The following is a 19277-nucleotide window of genomic DNA, read 5'->3' as shown; positions in this document are numbered from 1 at the left end:
GGGGGGGTGATGCGATGCGATGCTTCGTTCACACTTGCAGGACTACGTTGTGTGTCTGATGTGGCAAATTTCTTTAGGCCCACTCACCAGAAAACACACAGTGAAGTTCACGGGGGGGGGGGAAGCCCTCTCTGCGCTCAGTGTGTGATTATCATCACTACAATTGGCAGCATTAAAGGCCCAGTGCTCAGGCTTTTGTTGCTGCTGCATGGTCATTAGCTGTGCATTTCAAAGGCCACTTTACTGTATGGAGGGAGGCGGTGGCAGAAAGTACTTTCAGCAGTCTGTTTGGATGAGCATGCAACATTCAAACACACACACACTCACTTTATGACTCTATAATCCTGTTACAATATCATCTAGAGCAGGACAGTGGGACACGCAAGCTGTCGGGTCTAAAAATACACCCAGACTCTCTTAAAACAAAACCAGGCTTCAGATTTGATTAGATGATCAAATATTTCATTGTGAGTCACTCCATCTGCATTTTTTTTCTCAGAAGAGCTGCGATCTTACTTTGTTTCAGCAGAGTTTGTAGCAGACAATGAGCCCGAATGGAAAGTGAAGACACAATCCCACCTTATATTAAGCATCCAATTTACTGACTGTTGTTCAGTAAGATGTTACACTACAGGTTTGTGCTGGAAAAATGAAGGCAGAGAGGATATTTCTTCTTAACATAATGTTAGATCATCATAGCTGAAGCTTTTATTTCTACAGCTGAATTTCCCAGCGCAGGACCAGCAGAGTACTCGTACTTTGTTATTGATTCCCTGATTTCTCACTGAACCCTGTCTTTCTTCTTTCAGCTGCTCCCTTTAGGGATCACCACAGCACATCATCTGCCTCCAGCTCACTCGATCCCTGGTATTCTCTTCTGTCACACCAACCCTCTGCATGTCCACCTTTGCTGCATCCATGGATCTTCTCTGTGGTCTTCCTCTTTTCCTCCTTATTCATCGTTCTTTGTCCAATAAAGCCAATATCCCTCCTCTAAACAGTTTGAAAGTAGATCCTCAGAAGCTGAAACCACTGACTTTACTGAGGTTTGTGATCGGCTTTCATTAAAAATGCATAAAATACTTTCATTTGCTTACTGTGACACGTGGATACAAAAAAAGAGATGGTGAACTTCTATTACCTTCTTTGTGGTGGTCGTGATCGACTACAGTTGGTAGTTTTTTGTTGCCTGCATGAGAAGGATTTGCTTGAGAGCACTCAGTAGATTCACTGATACTCAGAACAATGTGAAAACCCAAAAAACTCCGTCAATATCTATAAAGAAGAAATGTACATTTACACAAGTTGGAAAAAAGTCTCTGGAGCCGTCTCCAAACAACTGCAGATTCCAAGAATTACAAATTCAAACAGTGTGGCTACAATGCAGCTGCCATCACCAGTGTGTGAATGTGTGTGTGAATGGGTGGATGACTGGATGTGTAAAAGCCCTTTGGGGTCCTTAGGGACTAGTAAAAGCGCTATACAAATACAGGCCATTTACCATTTACCGTGCCCTGGGTGGGACTGCTACACTGCAAAAAGTGGATGGAATAATGAAGAGGAGGAATCTTCACCTCCAGTCCACATCCAGACAATTGAAACTGGGACACAAGTGGGTATTTAAACACAGCAGTGATATAAAGCACACATCAAAACTGGTTGTAGGTTGACATTAACATCTGGAATGGCCTTCTCAAAGACCCGACCTCAACCCTACTGAAAGTGGACTACGCTTGGTCCATGCAGGAAGAGTGGTCAAACGTCCAGCCAGGATTATGTCAGAAGTTATTAAGTTATTAAATACTGTTATTTTTGCTGTGCAACGTATGTTTTTTGTTTTATTTTCCCAGTATTCTGTGCAAGTTTTCTTCTTTTCTTTTTTAAATAATGTATATAAATTTCTCTTATATTCTAAAGTGTGCATAGATTCTTTTCATACCCTAGATTTAGATTTATTTGTTATTTATATTGTACAATCAATGGTGAATAAAAGCACCAAAATGATATTCTGATGTGCACTAACTGGTGTGTGTGCTGAATGACAATAAAGTGGCTATTTATTCTGTTCTGTTCTTCTAAAGATGTATGCCGTGAGCATCTATCCAGCTATGGGTCGAGTGCTCCCTCTATACTTGAAACGTGGGTATTACAGGTAACTGAAACACAATGGCAGGAGGTGTTCGCTTTTAATGGTTTTATTTAAGTTTGAGCTGCTGCATCAGAAGTTCCCAGCACGACTCATGTTGATGTTAAACTGCTTCCCCTTTAATATTTTGGACCATTTGGTGAGACTAATTTATGACATCACTTTAACTGTAGCACAGATATTGGGATAAATATAACATCCTAACCGTGTCAGTCTTTATCCACGATCACTACTTTTAAAAAACTTCTTTTTCCCGGTAGTTGGCTCCAGTATCCCACCTTACAGCATCCTGCTTGCGGCAATAAATATGGACACTTCCGTGTTATGATGTACGTCACCGGAGTGACACAAAACTCCCACAATGCAATGTTACGTAGACCTCAGCTAAACAACAAGCCGCACCTGAGCCTGAATGGTTTTAAATAGCCGGTCCGGATCGTCTGCCCCCGCTGTTTCTGTCCGGAGGTGGTCTGCCGGAGCTGGCTCGTTTTAGGTATGCTGTCCCGACAAATATGAGCGGATAGCCCTTAGCTAAGTAAGCTAACGGTAGTTATCATTGGCTGCTTCTAATTTAGCACAAATAAGCGTCTTTGAAGACATTTAGCTACAAATGAATCTCGGAAGCATGTTAGATTCTGTAACTGGTTAATAATGAGTTGTGCTGTTACTCTGAGGTAATTAGTGCTTTTGAAACTAGCACTGATTCGGTGTAGTTGGGGCTAAATGTTCTGCTTATTTAAAGTTGAGTAATCGATTTGTTTTGCAGTGCACAGTTAGCAGGTGAGCACTGAAACTGCTGCTTTTAGCCTGCTACAACTTCAAGATGGCGACTTAACAACATTTTTTTTTAAAATAACTTCTTGCTTTTATCATTTTAAAACTTAAATCAGAAAAACCCCGTCTTTACTCTAATTTTCTGACTGCGTCCACCTGAAATGTGACCACAAAAACAAAGCAACAAAAGGCCAAAGGAGCTTGGAAAGAAAAGCGTCTGGACTTCTTTAAGTTGCTTGAAGACGTTTCACCTCTCATCCGAGAAGCTTCTTCAGTTCTGAACTTCAAGCAACTTAAAGAAGTCCAGACGCTTTTCTTTCCAAGCTCCTTAGACTACGATGACTGAGAACCTTCACAGACATAAAGCAACAAAAGAAAAAGTGGGCACAATATAATTCTCATGGTCCTCCTGCTCGACCATCCCAGATGTACCTAAAAGTTTAATGCTCCAAATTGTATTAATATATACAGATTTCTGTGAAGTTTAAAGCTTTTATAAGATGCTTTTCTAGATAATTTTATTAGAAAAATGGGGTTTCCAGCAGGTTTGTTCACACTTTGAAATCTGAGGCAATGTTTGAACTTGGACAGCTCAAAAAGTATTAAAGATAAAAGTCTGATGTATCCTTTGGGCTTTCTTACCATAAAAATGAACCACTAGTTAGGAACGGGTACTTTAAAAGTGTCAAAGCGGTCCTGTGAAGTCCCGTGTTTGAGCACAAACTAATACATTCATGTTGCAAAAGAGTGATCATTTCCAAACAGTATAAAGTCAAACTTCACAATAATGTAAAAGAAAACATGTGAAACACTTTTAACTTGAAATTCTTCATCAAAATCTCCATATTTTTACTCAACTGTGATGCTGGTTGAGTAAATATGACAAAAACAAAAATGTCAGCACATAGTTTGATACAAATAAAACACCATCCTAGAATTTTCAGATGGTACTCTGTAGGACTGCCTGATTTTTGTTCAACTTTAGATTTTTTTTGATGTGTTGGTTCCAAATTACATATCTTGATTTATTTTTTATGATGGGGGGTGGACTATTGTAAAATCTAAATATCTTAAAACACAAAAATTTCACAGCGTTCATTTTATATATCCAAAACTTGGTCCATAAAAACTTTTAGGCAAAGATTGTGGTTGCAAAGAAAGTGTTATCACAATGGGATGACTTTTACATTGTCTCGATTAAACTGCTTGTTTATTTATTAACTCCCTTGTTTGTATTGCACAGCTGTGTCCTCCCACTCTGCGGTTGAGGGTTCAGGGTCCAGGATGGATCCCGACTATGAACATCGCCTCCTACGCCAAATTAACACCGAGAATGACATCTTTGTGAGTCGTTCGCTTAGTTTCTCCTCCTCTTCCTAGTTTTCATCATTAATAATATATCATTTTTTCCATCCCTTCATCTGATTTGAAATTTGCTTTATTAATTTATTCCTTGTAGAGAATTATTCTTTTATCTACTCAGATATTGTAACCACATTGGCTGTAGTATGGGAACTTAATAAAGATGTGCATCAGTGCTGAATGTGTGACATTATTAAGTTAGATCTTAGATGACGTAATCACTAACAAACCTCTGTGTTCATAAACTAACATACTTAATGATAAATGTTTGTGTTGCAGAAACTGCAGAACAGTCGGACACCCGCCGGCTCACCACTGTCCTCGCCCACTAAGCTTGGAGACCGATTCATACCTACCAGAGCGGGGGCAAACTGGAATATCAACTTTCACAGGATCAACGTGAGGCTGTGTTTTAAGTTTTGGGTTTTTGTAAGAGAGCTGTGTGGACACACCCAGTGGTTCAAGTTCTAATTCTGACGTTGTGGAAAAATGTTTTGTTTTGTTTTGTCACTTTAAGTTTTTCAAAAATTCTTGAAAGAGCATCTCAGAGCACTTCTGTGTTTTATTTAAGCAGCGAAAATAGCCGACAGTAGGGAAACGGTCTCAGTGTCCACAGCTGGTGAGGTCGCTCCTCTCTGGGCTTTGACAGCAACTTCATGAATTAGTGGAAATTAAATAGTCGTGTAAGTCGGCTGGTTCGGGTTATGGAGGGAAGACTCAGATTTCCTGTTTCATATTTTCTAAAGTTGTCATGTTTGTTTTCCAAATGTTTAAAATGGTAAAAATGAAGACGAACCCTTGAATGATGATTGCTTGGTTTGTTGTGTGAAATAATTTACAGTGTAAATGTTATAAATTGATCAATAATCTTTTTGATTTATGTGCAGGAAAATGAGAAGTCACCGACTGTGAACAAAAAAACAAAGGATGCCTCTTCTGACAATATCAAAGGTGAATATGTTTTGAAATTGTCTAAATTTTGCTGTTTCCTTGTTATTCTTTTATACCTGCACATGAATCAAATATCACTGCTGTAGCAGACGGGCAGGCCTACTCTGCTTTGCTGAAGAATGAGCTGTTGGGAGCAGGAATAGAAAAGATCCAAGATCCCCAGACGGAGGACAGACGTCTGCAATCGTCCCCGCCCGAGAAGAGGAGTCTCTTCTCTGTATGGAAGTCTCAGATTCTCTCGGTCATCCATGTTTGTGCTCTGATCAGACCTCTGTTTGCTCTAATGATGCACCTTTACTTTTCAGTACTCGCTCAACACCAAAAGCTTGTCATCAGAAGACGGCGCCAACGTCTCTCCCTACTCGTTATCACCCGTCAGCAATAAAAGGTAAGAGCGCTGTTTGAGCTCTAAAGTTTGAGATCATCCCTGCACTTTGGAGTCACGTTATACCTGAACTTCCTGTTGCAGTCAGAAGTTGTTGCGTTCACCAAGGAAGCCAACTCGCAAGATCTCCAAGATTCCCTTTAAAGTCCTGGATGCTCCAGAGCTGCAGGATGACTTTTATCTTAACCTGGTGGACTGGTCGGCTCTTAATATGCTCAGTGTGGGGCTGGGCACGTGTGTTTACCTGTGGAGCGCATGCACCAGCCAGGTACCGATACTGGAGTGTAAATTTCTGTTTATATTGTTGCTGTGCTGTGCAACAGTGACTCACTAGCTAAGTGTCCTCAGGTGACCAGACTGTGCGATTTGTCAGTAGAGGGCGACTCTGTCACATCGGTCGGATGGTCTGAAAGGGTAAGTACACGTAGCAGACTACTGTCAAAGAAACCTGTTAGTTGTTTTTTGTTATTAAGAAGATGCTTTGCACTTTGTTTTAGGGTAACCTTGTAGCCGTGGGAACTCACAAAGGCTATGTTCAGATCTGGGATGCTGCTGCTGGCAAAAAGCTTTTTGCCTTGGAGGGCCACACAGCCAGAGTTGGTGAGTTAGTGTGATCGTGGCTTCAGAAATGATCCTAAAGGAATACTTGAAAAATCAGCCAGGATAAAGTTGAGACATCTTGGAGGTCATTAAAGCGTAGCAACTAAGACTGTCTAAGCTGAGGCTTAAGTTAAAGTTACTCTGATTACAGGAGCTCTGGCTTGGAACGCCGACCAGTTGTCTTCGGGAAGCCGAGATCGTATGATCCTCCAGCGAGACGCGCGGACGCCTCCGCTGCAGTCAGAGAGGCGCCTGCAGGGACACAGACAGGAAGTGTGCGGTTTGAAGTGGAGCACTGACCACCAGCTGCTCGCCTCTGGTGGAAATGACAACAAGGTAGTTTTGTTTTTTATGATGATATTGATATTTAATCAACCACAAAGACTGTACGGATTTGCTTTGCTCACTGATGATGTGTTCGATTTGTGGTCTTAGCTGTTGGTGTGGAACCACTCGTCGCTCAGTCCCGTGCAGACGTACATCGATCACCTGGCTGCAGTTAAAGCCATCGCCTGGTCCCCCCATCAGCACGGCCTGCTGGCCTCGGGCGGCGGCACCGCCGACCGCTGCATTAGATTTTGGAATACCCTGACATCGCAGCCGCTGCAGTGCATGGACACCGGCTCTCAGGTCTGCAACCTGGCCTGGTCCAAACATGCTAATGAGCTGGTAAGAGACCCCACATGCACAGTGGATGTGCTGTCCGCGGATTTATTACCATTTGTAATTGTGAAGACACTGATTAAAAATGTAGGTCAGCAGCGATGCGTTAAGAGTAGGGATGGGTATCGTTTAGGTTTTATCCAATACCGGTGCCAAACCGGTACTTTTGAAACGGTGCCAGTGCTTAAACGGTGCTCGAACCGGTGCTTAAAGAACGGAAAACACAAACTTTGTCCAAAAACCTCTCGTTTTTTTTCTGCAGTTTTGGGGCATATATGGTATCACTCTTGGCTGGAAGCTTAAACAATGGAAAAAAACACAACCTTTGTCCAAAAATCTCTCATGTTTAACTGTTTCCCACTTTTTCTTTGGTCATTTTAGCCTTTTTGGCCAGGGTGAAGGGAGTATCTGCCATCAAACAAGAAGACAGCTGCATGTAGCTATGATGATGTTTGCTAGTTCACCTTACATGCATTAATGTAATAACGTGGTTAGCCTACTCAACGTAAATTACACACGAACAACATGAAGCTACTCACGCAGAGAAGAACGGCTGCTGCTGCATCATCATCATTTCTGCTACACTGGCAGGGCTAGGGGCCAGGACTCTCCTCTTCGGGTTCTTGGGGGATGTTGCTAACTCCGGGTCCGATAACAGGCACCACACCCGCAGTAGATGCGCTCGGTGTGAGGTCTCGCAGCAAGCTATCAAATACGGCGCATTTCTCGGCTTTTAAAAAAAACACGCTATGCGTCGCCAGGTGTTTCATCGGATTCGAGGTGTTACCTCCTTTGACAGTATCACAGTATCAGCTTAAAGCACTTGTTGCTGCTGAGTTTGCATCTTTTGCTGTGAAGTACAGCCAGACTTTGACCGCTTCGCCTTGGACATTTTTAATCTGTAGCTCTGCTCTAAAAGAACGTACGTACCTGGGCCCGCCTACTATCCTTGGAAAGGTAAAATGATTGGCTAGAATCCAAAGTGTGTGACATCTCAGGGGAAAAAAGCACTGAAATGTGCGCTGCTTTTCGGTCTGGTTACTACCGTGTATGTCATTATGGCATCGGATACCGGTACCCATCCCTAGTTAAGAGCATTTTCTGAAGTCGATTGGATACATGTACAGAGCTGTTCTGATTGGCCAGCTCCAGGGGCTTCTGCATGGATCGACCTCAGCTCTATAATCATGAGTGAGGGAGATTAAAACTCAACTCTGTTTCGTTGCATGTAAAATTAGCGTAAACCTACGAGTGCAGAATGAATCCTGTTTTGTGTGTTTTATTGAAAATGACAAACTTCAGAATTAAGAATAGCTGCAAAATTACTGATTTGTCGTTGCTGGACCCAAAACTGGCAGGTAGGTGAGTCTTACTGTCACATAAGGTAACTGTCATGTTTGATTTAATGTGAACTTTGAATACACAGATAAAGAGATTAATCATTTTGTATTAGTGATGAGCAGGATGACAGATTGTGTCAGGCAGGAGTCTCGTACTTTATTCTTCATCAGTCATGCTCTTTATTATTAAGGACGTGATTTATATCTTTAGTGATCCCCCCCCAACCCACTCAATCACTGACTCTTCAGATATCTTCTGGGGGGAAGATGGATGGAGCATGCTAATCATCTTTCCAGCCCTTTTAATGACATTTTGAATTTGTGATCCGAGCTTGACACAAAGGTTATCCGTTATGGAGAATGGGTTCAACAGCTACCCCATAAAACCGGTAACATAATGGTTTGGACCTGTGCAGAGGGAAGGATAGTGGAAGACTACAGAGAAGGTTCGTGGATGCAGTGAAGGAGGAAATGCAGAGGGTTGATGCGACAGAGGAGGATGCTGGGGATAGGCTGAGATGAGGCAGATGATCTGCTGTGGCGACCCCGAAAGAAAGAAGAGGTTTTCAGAGATTAAGCTCGCTGTTAATTCAGCTATATCGCCTTTACATACTGTGATGGCCACACCCATGACTGCACTCTAAAAGTCGGTAACTCTGATGTATTCTTTATTTCTTCATTAATAATAATAACACACTTCAGTTTGCAGTAAGTTTGTTTGGTTTGGATACATTTGTTTGTAAGCGCGCACATTTAGTTTGCTTATGTATTTATACCAATTTATTTCTGATTCTTGGTTTGATTTTTGTATAATCTTTGTCTGGCCTCCCTCACCGATCGTGGCAGGTAAGAAACAGGTAAAGGAAACAAAAGGTGGCGTTTAAAGTAGTGAAATGCATAGAGGGGATGATTGGACCGCACCACCACCTCCTGCTGAAGGGGGAGAAAGTGTGTTTTCTTTAGTTAAATGTTTGAGTTTAGGGTTTAGTTTTGATTTTCTTCTTTGGTGTTTAGTTTATTAACACTGTGCTGCATCGTTTTGTGGTTTGTTTACTTCTGTTGTGTCATAGTGGTCTAATCAGCCATTATATGTGTGTCATTTCCTGTTTAGGTCACTCATGTTTGTTTGGTTTGTTGAGGTCACAGTTCACTGTTTCTTTGACTTCTTTCATGAGCTCAACATTTACTGTTTGTAAATAAATGAAAACCCATTTTCGGATCATTCCTGCGACTCCTGCTTTTTCAGCACACATACACGAACTGGAGTTCGCTGTTAAAAACAACAAAAAGCAAACAAATGCTTTTCTTTTTCAGGTAAGCACCCACGGATACTCTCAGAATCAAATCTTGGTGTGGAAATATCCAGCTCTCACTCAGGTGGCCAAGCTTACAGGACACTCCTACCGAGTGCTCTACCTGGTCAGTCTGGGGTTTTTTTTCTCCACTGATAATATAAATGGCCTGTATTTATATAGCGCTTTACTTTAAATAAGAACATTATTGAGATAAAATTCGAATGACTTGTTGTACTCTCTAGGCCATGTCTCCAGACGGTGAGGCGATCGTGACGGGAGCTGGAGACGAGACTTTACGCTTCTGGAACGTTTTCAATAAAACGCGCTCGACAAAGGTGAGAAAGCATCGACAACAAACCCCGCCCATTTTAATACCTGCTGAAAACATTAACCAAGTTTCTTCATTTTTTGTTTCAGGAATCTGTATCAGTTTTAAATCTCTTCAAGAGGATACGGTGACTTTAAGCACCTTTTTTAAAAGAAATAAAATCCTGCCATCATCGGCGGATAGCTCAGCCGCCCGGTGCTAAAGACATAAAGTACAATCAGAGGCTTATTGTGAGTTTTCTTTTCACAAAGGGAATGACAGCAACACCTAGTTTTATTTTTATTTTTTAAAATTGTGTGAAAAATTCTTTTGCACCTGCTGTGAGTGTATTATTTGTATTATATGCTTAAAAAATGTAAAAGTGGGTGGGGTTTTTTTTCTTTCTTTTTTTGTCAGTATACAAAAGTAGAAATCACAAGCCTTAAGAATATTGGTATCATCTGAAATGTGTTTTGTTTACCTCAGATTTAATTTATTTAACACACTTATTATACAAAAGACATTCAGAGACTTATTTTTACACCATTGTTCATAGGATGGAGGTTTGGAGTGATTTAATGACATATTATACTATGAATAAATAAAAAAACAAGCACCATGGTTATTGTGACCTTTGGACTGTGGTTGAGAGGAGGTGACTGAGTACACAAAGTCTAATGCTGTGCATTTAGACGTCTACTGAATTGCTGATTATTTGCAGTAAAACAAATAAAAGATACTCAGGAGCCACTTTCTGACTTTGTGTTTATTTATTTATTTTTCACAACTTGTGCAGCGTGGATGGAAAACCCGCCAGTGCATTCAGAATTGTTAGAATTTCTTCGCGGCATAAATTGAACAAGCTGCTGGAAACATTCCTCAGAGATTCTGGTAAACTTGTTGCAGTGTTTAAGAAAAAACAACCAAACAGTTTTAGATCATTCGAGTTTTGTGATGTGGCGCGTTATCCTCCCCAGACGCAACCATCAGAAGATGAGTACACTGTGGTCATAAGGGAACATGGTCAGCAGCAGAACTCGGGTAGGCTGTCGCATTTAAGTGATGCACAACTGATACTTCTGGACCCGGTGTGTCGAGATGATATTCCTCACACCATCACAACACCATCAACCAGCCTGAACCACTCGCACGGGGCAGGGCGATGCCATGCTTTCATGTTGTTTGCACCAAACTCTTTACCGTGTGAATGTGAAAGCAAAAATTGAGCCTGATCAGACCGGACAAAGTTTTACCGAGCTTTTGTTGTTCACGTTTGGTGAGCCAGTATGAATTAAAGCCTCAATTTCCTGTTCCTGGCTGATAGGCACAAAGTATGGTCTTCTGCTGCTCTAACTCATCTGCATTCAAAGGTGCTCTTCTGCATCCCTTGGGTGAAATGAGTTGTATTCCCTTGACCTCTGACATCAACACGGCAAATTCAAAGTCACTTAAATCACCTTTCGTCTCCATTCTGATGCTTGGTTTGAACTTCAGCAGGTTGTCATGAGCATGTATATATACCAAATGTCACTGATTAGAAGTCATGTGAGTAGCAGATCAGATTTTGGGGTTGAACAGTGCAATAAATAACATGACAAACAACATCTTTTAAATTATCTCCACGTTTGAAAAAAAAATGAATATTGGCTTCTGGATCATTACATGATTTTCATTATGTGAGATGTTTGTGTAAAATCAAAGCTAAGGCACAGTCTGTGCTGATGACAGCAAATGGCTGTAGTTGTAATTGCTCTCCCATTCCAGCAGGTGGCGGTACTTTTTTCCTCTTCCTCTGTGGTCGTTGATCGGAAATGCTGTCGACAGGCGGGAACTTGAAAGTTTGAGTAGGTTTAGGTTAAACAATATTCCCGTTTTAGCGCCGTAAACTGTTTTTATTGAATTAAAGAGGCATCTTTCGTGGGAGCACGGTAAGTTGGAGGGACATCTGTGAATTACGTGCACTCATTAAGCTAACTACGCTGGCTGATGATAATAGTCTCCTGTTGTTGTTTCTAGCTTTAGCTCGTTACCCGCTGTTATTTGTCAGGATGGGAGACAGAAATCTTGTTCAGGACTTGAAACGCTGGGCGACAGAGGAGTTTGGGCTGCCCCCGGACAGGCTGCCTAATGACAGCTATTTTAAAACGTAGGTATCTACACTTATATGACCTGTCATCAATGTTATTACCTAACTTTTTAGCCTTGAACTAATGTTGATTGTTTTCCAGACTCTGTGTTGGGACGGGGAAGTCGATATGGAAATATGTCACCCAGCATGTTTTCCAGCAAAGGTGAGACTTTGCTCCCGCTTGCTTTTTGTTTTGTTTTATAAACCTTTTGATCACTAAATTATAACGAGAGCACGGCTCATTTCCTGTCCTCAAACATTTACTCAGGACTCTGGTTCATTACAAAAGAAAAAACATTTGTATGAATGGCCTGTTTTCTAAAATAAACTGCAACCTCTGACTGATTTCTGTCTTTTTAGGAATGTGAGGATCATGCGTGGCAATCTTCAGTGGTATCCTTTTTGGTCTTGACTTGATTTGCAAAGCTTCCAGCTTCTTTCCAACAGACTATAAATTTCTCCCGGACCTGAATGTTACCTTTCCTTGTTATTTATTTGCTCTGTTATCCTTGACATTGTTATTAGGTATAAATCGCTTCAAGACAAAGAGGTAGGCTGCAACTTATTTCTTTTCCCCAGCAGTTATAATTTAGTTTAATTGTTAGTGATTGCGCTTCACAAAGTGGAGTGTCTGTAAAAGCTATGTTTGTGTTTACTGGTGTGCAGTCTTGTCAGGCTGAGGGCCAGAGTGAGGCTGCAAGGCGTAAAGATCTCCAGAAGAAGATAGAGCAGCTGAAAGAAGAGATTAGTCACCTGGACTCTCAGATGAGTGTTACAGAGGAGCAGATGGCCACACAAGGTTAGTCCATCATATACACTGTGGGCAGGACTTCCAGCCATTCCGCCACAGTGCACATTGGACACTAACGCAGAGACAGCAACCGGTCATTCTCACACCTATGCTCAATTCAAAATCATCAGTTGATGTGTTGTCACTACTTTGATTAGATGCAAACATGTCTGATGTTGTGTATGTTTGTTTCAAAAGGTACTGAGTTACACTGTGTGATTGTTTTCTTATATAAAGGTAAAATAATTAAAGTTAAAATGAGAGAAGTTCTGAAAAAATATCTTTTTCACACATTTCACATGATGACAGGTTCAGCTCAAATATATTAGTTATACCACAAAGTGCTGAAAAGGTTGAATCGGTGATATCAGTTTTCTCAACTTAATTTACATGGCTGTGAAAAGATCTTTCTTCTTTAACTTTTGTTGAGGGTGAACGGCAGAAATGGTTTTTCTCTACTATTTTGCCGTTTGCGTTTAATAGCTGCATTTTCTGCTGTGATTACACAGAGAGCTCTATCAGTCGAACCTGGGCCCAGGTGGAAGACGGCCAACGCAGAGAGCTGCTGCTTCAGGCTTTCAGGCAGCGCTGCATCTCGAGCTGCAAGGATCTTTCTGATGATGTCCAACAGATCAGTGTGCACTGCCAGGCTCTGGAACAGATGGCCAGGTAAGACAAAACATTTACTAATACATTTTAAGTGAAAACGAGCCGCGATGCCTTTTACATGTTTTTCTTTGTGTGTGTGTGTGTTTATTGCAGAAAAGCAGAAATTGAAGTGCTGTTTGATAAATCTTCTTGCAACAGCCTCAATGTCAAAGTGGCAACAGAGGCACAAGTTCTGGTAAAACATGCCCGAATCTGTATTTTACTTAAGTTTAAAATTTAGAATGTTTATCAGACAGAAATAGCAAATATAGCTGCTTTGGAGGGACTCTGTGTGTTTTCTATCCATCAGACAGACATTCAGACTTGGGGCCAATTTATAGTTACCAGTTAAATGGTAAATGGCCTGTATTTGTATAGCGCTTTACTACCGGTAGTCCCTAAGGACCCCAAAGTGCTTTAACCAACCAGTCATCCACCCATTCACACACTGGTGTTAACCCAACATTACTTCACCTAACCTTACCTAATGTATGCTGGGAGAAATGTTAACATTCGCACAAATCTGGAATCAGTTGCTTACCGAGGCAACTGTAGCATATCAGCTGCTGACTTCATGAAATCATCCATTACTTTTGTTTTCTTTCTTTAGCGCGATGTGAGAGAGCTGTGTGACGACAGGGTCCACTTCTATCAGTCTTTACAAGAGTGCGAATCGAAAACACAGCACTCTGCAGCCACACAGTAAGGACCGCAGACTGTACTCGATTTAAGTTATTCAGCTTTTAAAATGTATTTAGTTTCTTGTTTGTTTGTTTTCCCTGTAGTATGACCCGTGAGCAGCGGACTGCTGTATTCCAGTACTGGCTGAGTGCTGTTGAGGTTGGTGTGTTTGTGTCTGATTTTACAAAATATTTTTGTATTTGTGTTAACACTGTCTTTAATTTTGACTTTGCATTAACACGCTGTTGCTTGTTGTGTCACCAGAACGTGTTGGGTACTTACCCTCCAAACCATGTTCTATCAGCGCTGCAGTATTTGGCTTCAAGAGAGCAGAAGGTATTGGAGGAGAAACTGTCGTCTCTGGACGTGACACGGGATGTAACAGCTCTGCAGTAAGGCAGTGACTGGGATCTTTCATTTCATGTTATGCTTCCAGATTTCCAGTGTAATGCATTTTAAAAATGTATTTATTTATTTTTTGACATGCAGGTTCCGCTATGAAAGCGATCACCTTCTGGATATGTCAGCAGAAGAGGAAAATGAGTTGCCACCAGTTAAAACCCTCTTAGAGGTGCGGTCACATTGCAGTATACCAATAGTAACGTAGACAAAACCATGTTCATACCATCATGATGAAAAATAGCACACCCCCTGTTAATTCTAACAGTTTACATATCAGGACATAATAAAGATAATCTGGTCTTAAAATGAGGTAAATACCAACAATAGCACATGTCATATTAAACCATATCATTGTTGATTTAACAAAAACTAATCCAAAATGCAGAAACAGTGTCAAAGGTTAAACACACCATATGATTCAGTAGCTTGTAGAACCAGCTTTAACAACAGTGTCACATTTGCTGATGATCAGTGAATGAAATAAACAGAAGCAGTAAGAGTGGACTTATTTTTTCACACATTATGTCCTGATACATAAAATCTTGATCGAACCATGATCATCTCTTTCTTTTTCCTGGAATCTGCGATTGGTAACTTTTCATGCATAGACCCGCATGTGATTGTTGCTGCAGGCTGCTTGGGAAGAAGTGGAGCAGAACTTGGTGGAACTGGCCCAGACTCGCTCCAGAGTCCAGCAGCTCAAAAACCAGCTGCAAACCCGTAAGAAGGACGCTGAGCTCGAGGTGTCCAGTATTAGAGATGAGCTCCAGGATGATTCCTTGGCACTGTAAGTTCATTCCAATTCACTCTCTGCCTTTGCCATACATTTCATGGTTTTTTTGCAGTACTGCACCTTAGGAGTTGGGTTTCTGTGTGTGTGGGGGGGCAACAAACAGCCACTGTTATTGTTGTTGTTTTTATCTGAACGTTACAATGTTTTTAAACTTTGTATTTACATCCTGTTTGAAAACAGCTATGTGAGCTCATTTTACCGGTAATTAGTGGTAATATCTTCAGAGGCAATAATTTTGTCTCGTCTTCTACATGCTTTTTATTTTCCTTGCGCTCTGAACTGTTAGATCAGCTCTCGAGGTGGAACTGCAGTGTGTGATGCAGGCAGCCTCCAGGGATTATATCAGAGACCGCTGCATCCAACTTGACCAACATGCCCAAAGTCGACAGGAGGCGCTAAGAAGCCTTCGCAGGCAGTGGCAGAGCATACTGGACTTCAGACAACTAGTGGTGAGAGTTGACAGACAATATTTTGGGATGAAATATTTTCTACATGCATTATATATTGTAGATCTGTGGTCTAGATGGTTGCTAGGTGTGAGGAGACTGACTTTTTGTCAGCATTTGTCACATCATCGCAGCAATTTCCTAATGTTGTAAACCTGCTCAACATTTGGCAATAAAACCCTTTCTGATTCTGATCATAAAAATAATCATGTTCTGCTTTCTTGTTTTTATAGCTTCTCAGACAAGAGCAGATCAGAGGTCTGATTAAGGGGAACTCGACAGCCAAGACGCAGCTGATTCATCTTCACAGAGAGGTCAGGATCAATGACAGTGAAATATGTTTGATGAGAGGCTTCAGTCTGGGGTGAAAAACGAGAGTGACTAAAATTTAATTCTTATGGGTTTTTTTTGTAGCACTCTGAGGATTTTAATCTTTGTGTTTTGTCTCAGTTAGAGGAATTCATCCAGGCAAAACTAGTGGCACAGTTTGAAGATGTGACCACTGCAGCCAACAGTCTAAGGAACGCTGTGTCTAAGGAGGCCAGACAGATGGGAACAGTTTCACTTCTTTCCCTGGACCGCAGAACTATCGAAGGGTATGAGCATGTTGCTTGGTATCCCTCTATTTGCCTCGTTGGTGGTACATCTGTGGCCCAGCTGCAGTGAATCAAAACAAAAACATATTTAATTGTTGTCCTTGTCCAGCGGTGACATTCGCTGACCAGAAATATAATTCCATTTTGTTTTGTTTAGTATGCAACGAATTCCTGCATCGTGGTTGTCCATCCATCGCTTGCGGTCCCCGACCTTCAGCAGCGTGTGTCAGAGTCTGGCATTCCCTCTGTACAAGGTGAGTTTTGGCATTTAATATGTAAATTATTGCAGTTTTACTGTTTTCTCTTTGATTCGGCTCGCTCTCACGCTCATGTTTTGCTACGGTTGCAATCTGTTTGTGATGATATGGTGATTATTTAGTGAAAATTGCAAATCTGTGTCCCTCCCTTACCATCTAAATACCACAGAAATTCATTTAATTACTTGCATTGAGAGCCCAGCCAGAAACTCATAGGTTTAAAACATTCTTTCACAAATTGCGACGTAGTTACTGCAGGTCAGCTGTTTATTGCAAATCGACAGGCAGTTGGAGTCGTCTCTTACAAATGAAGATTCAAGATTCTTTATTTGTCACGTGCATGGTTATACAGGTATAACACGCAGTGAAATTGGACCTGATAGGCTCCTCTGAACGCTCTGCAGACGAGCTCTTCTGTTCAGCTGACTCCGAATGATTGCATCGTTCAGGCAGATTGTCCGTGTTCGTAAATTAGACACCGATTATTTGCAGACAACCTTTGCAGTCGCCTTGTGATTGAAGGTGGTTGCCAGAGTTTGGAAGTGTTGCACACTCAAACTCAGGGCGTCCAGCTGGAGTTGGTTGCTGAACGCTAAAAACATTCAATGCAGTCACTGGGCAACCACTTCATTCTTCCTTCCTTCCTTCCTTTGCTGAAAGGAGGTTGCTATGATGATCTTGCTTTAGTGTGACTGAGTCATTTGCTTCAGTAAAAGTAGATGTTAGTCAGTGGAGCATTGTTCTGAACTGGTGACATCATGATTTTGTGTTGTATTATTTTAAAATATTCAAATTGTAATTTCAGTCACTAAAACAAACCGTTTATTCAGTCATGCTGCCTGGGTAATGGCCTCCAAAGAAATCTTCTAAAGGGACTTGGTGACTGTCTCACTATCCTAACATCACTTATGTTTCCTCTGGATCTTTCTCAAATCATTTTCTACAAAATCAGTGTTTGCAGCCAATTCTTAAATGTGGCCTAAGTGATTGTAACGGACGGTCATTGATCGATGCTGAACCCCTCACAACCAGGGATGATAAAAATTGCATCTTTGAAAGTCAGTTTCACTGAGCAGAAGGAAAATAGAGTTCCATGTACCAAAGCTGCTGGGAGGTGTCCTTTTTCACTGTTTTATTTTTCCTCATATATTGCATACTAGTAACGTTTTTGACTTTCACACCCGACTTCAGGCTCCGGAGGAGTTGTGTTCCCGATCTCGCTCACAACAGCTTGAGCTGCGTTTTCTTCGTCAGTTACTTCAGCTTCACTCTGCCACTCTGCAGAAGATAAAGAAGGAAGCGGATCAGCTGGAGGCATCTGATCAAAAGGGTAACCAGGAGAACTTATCGGGAGATAAGAGATTTAAAGCATTTGGTTTAAACACAAATGAGGGCAGTGTTTGGTGTTAATATGTTGAGAAATTTCCTCAAAAAATAAAATGCTCAGTGGATTTTTAGTAACATACTGCTGTCTGTCTGCACTCTTAGCTCTCCTGTCCAGAGTCATGGAGGAGGACCAAAAGCTTCTTAAGTCTTTGGTACCAAGAGTCCGAGGGCTCACTCACCGCTGTGCACAGGGCCTTTCTTATGGGGACCAAGTCAAAACCGCCATCTCTTATTGGTGAGACGCATCTTTTAAACCGATAGCCTGTTATCATTTTAATTGCTGCTTAATCGAGATTTCTCCTTTCTAATCTGGGTGTATTTTTACAAATTGAGATCTGGGAATTACCTAGAGTGATACGGTTACCTGAACAACATCTGCAAGTGAATGGACGAGTTCTCACTAAAAGAGCATGTTTTAAACACTCATTAGAACTACTTCCTGGTTTAACCTTTAGACAATACTAAGATTATTCGTGCACACTTTTGTAAGTGTTTTTTCTTTCCAAATTTAAGTGATTTAGGCAGTTTTAATGATCTTTCATTGATTGTCTGACTAGGCTTTTGTTGCTGGAGTCCATTATGGAGAGATAAATGTACTTGCCATTTTTAACTGGTCTCCGTAATGCAATGGATAAATTACACCTGGTCAGTGATTCTGATTATTATTGACTTTTTTCTTTTTTTAAATGTAGAAGCTTAATCCAGGTACGGAAACTGACTGATAGTGGTTTAAGTCATCTAATTATAGTTTTGCAGCTCAAACTATTTCAAAAAAGACCAGCTTTCTTAATTCTTTGGTAGTAAATGAAGTCTTAAACCTTACTGTCAACTTGCCTATCTACAGACAGGTGATTACACCATTTCTAAATGACTTCATGGCTTGAATTAAAAAAAAAATAAAATTCATGCTAGTACATCTGAGGCCAATATCTAACTGAATTTATTGGCTCTAATTATTTTCCATTCATGCCCTTGCTCAGTAGTCCAGCATCTCATTCTCTAGTTAACTTCCCTGTTTTGTGTGTTGTAGGTGGGAAAGGCCAGCCCAGCATGTCCTTCCCGAGGTCAGTAAAGGAGGACTGACTTTTCAGCAGTGGTTACAAAGGTGGAAACTAGCAGCAAAGTCCCCATAGTTTAATACTGTGATGGATTCCTTTCAGCACCTTTCAGTGGTAGAATGAACACTGTGTTGTAGATATTTAATGCACAAATTGTGTTTGTTTTTTTTCTCTCATTTGTCATCATTACTTACCATGTGTAAATCAGTCACTAATAAACCCTTTCGAAGCAAAATACGTGTTCCTTTCTTCTTTGCTTCCTCATATCC

At 41.1% G+C, this 19277-nt stretch overlaps 2 protein-coding genes and 1 long non-coding RNA gene across 4 annotated transcripts; 2 read left to right on the top strand and 1 right to left on the bottom strand.

Moving 5' to 3' along the window:
* Positions 1 to 2489: 2489 nt before the first annotated feature.
* Positions 2490 to 10574, top strand: LOC102199700 (fizzy-related protein homolog). Of its 2 annotated transcripts, none has more exons than XM_005747550.1 (14): positions 2490 to 2639; positions 4164 to 4264; positions 4562 to 4681; positions 5170 to 5233; positions 5323 to 5450; positions 5539 to 5621; positions 5703 to 5886; positions 5967 to 6032; positions 6116 to 6218; positions 6370 to 6554; positions 6654 to 6887; positions 9536 to 9640; positions 9759 to 9851; positions 9934 to 10574. In XM_005747550.1, the coding sequence occupies exons 2-14, from the start codon at positions 4205 to 4207 to the stop codon at positions 9973 to 9975; spliced, it is 1467 nt and encodes a 488-aa protein (XP_005747607.1). In that variant the 5' UTR covers positions 2490 to 2639; positions 4164 to 4204; the 3' UTR covers positions 9976 to 10574. The 2 variants fall into 2 exon arrangements, with proteins under 2 accessions (XP_005747607.1, XP_005747606.1); XM_005747549.1 differs by having other exon boundaries at positions 5320 to 5450.
* A 980-nt stretch (positions 10575 to 11554) lies between these two features.
* Positions 11555 to 19243, top strand: haus5 (HAUS augmin-like complex, subunit 5). Its single transcript, XM_005747546.1, has 20 exons — positions 11555 to 11751; positions 11840 to 11969; positions 12052 to 12114; positions 12312 to 12344; positions 12477 to 12501; positions 12618 to 12750; positions 13251 to 13410; positions 13504 to 13585; positions 14000 to 14091; positions 14175 to 14229; positions 14335 to 14462; positions 14560 to 14641; positions 15105 to 15259; positions 15552 to 15714; positions 15945 to 16025; positions 16162 to 16307; positions 16465 to 16561; positions 17756 to 17894; positions 18053 to 18185; positions 18981 to 19243. The coding sequence occupies exons 2-20, from the start codon at positions 11872 to 11874 to the stop codon at positions 19081 to 19083; spliced, it is 1968 nt and encodes a 655-aa protein (XP_005747603.1). The 5' UTR covers positions 11555 to 11751; positions 11840 to 11871; the 3' UTR covers positions 19084 to 19243.
* Positions 17370 to 19268, bottom strand: LOC106456417 (uncharacterized). Its single transcript, XR_001290548.1, has 2 exons — positions 19203 to 19268; positions 17370 to 17842 (listed from the first exon to the last, which is right to left on the bottom strand). It is a non-coding gene; the product is annotated as an uncharacterized LOC106456417 (long non-coding RNA).
* Positions 19269 to 19277: the final 9 nt, after the last annotated feature.

The sequence above is a fragment of the Pundamilia nyererei genome, unplaced genomic scaffold (assembly GCF_000239375.1).
Source record: "Pundamilia nyererei isolate P.nyererei 1_Seehausen unplaced genomic scaffold, PunNye1.0 scaffold00199, whole genome shotgun sequence".
Classification (NCBI taxonomy): Eukaryota; Metazoa; Chordata; class Actinopteri; order Cichliformes; family Cichlidae; genus Pundamilia; species Pundamilia nyererei.
This window is presented reverse-complemented; position numbering and strand designations above follow the sequence as displayed.

Excerpts from the sequence above, each read along its gene's own strand:
- LOC102199700 (XM_005747549.1), top strand. The coding sequence starts at position 4,205 with ATGGATCCCGACTATGAACATCGCCTCCTACGCCAAATTAACACCGAG. Across the intron at positions 5,451-5,538 it reads AGAAGAGGAGTCTCTTCTCT|TACTCGCTCAACACCAAAAG; the intron begins GTATGGAAGTCT and ends TTTACTTTTCAG. Across the intron at positions 5,622-5,702 it reads TCACCCGTCAGCAATAAAAG|TCAGAAGTTGTTGCGTTCAC; the intron begins GTAAGAGCGCTG and ends TTCCTGTTGCAG.
- haus5 (XM_005747546.1), top strand. The coding sequence starts at position 11,872 with ATGGGAGACAGAAATCTTGTTCAGGACTTGAAACGCTGGGCGACAGAG. Across the intron at positions 12,751-13,250 it reads GGAGCAGATGGCCACACAAG|AGAGCTCTATCAGTCGAACC; the intron begins GTTAGTCCATCA and ends GTGATTACACAG. Across the intron at positions 18,186-18,980 it reads AAAACCGCCATCTCTTATTG|GTGGGAAAGGCCAGCCCAGC; the intron begins GTGAGACGCATC and ends TGTGTGTTGTAG.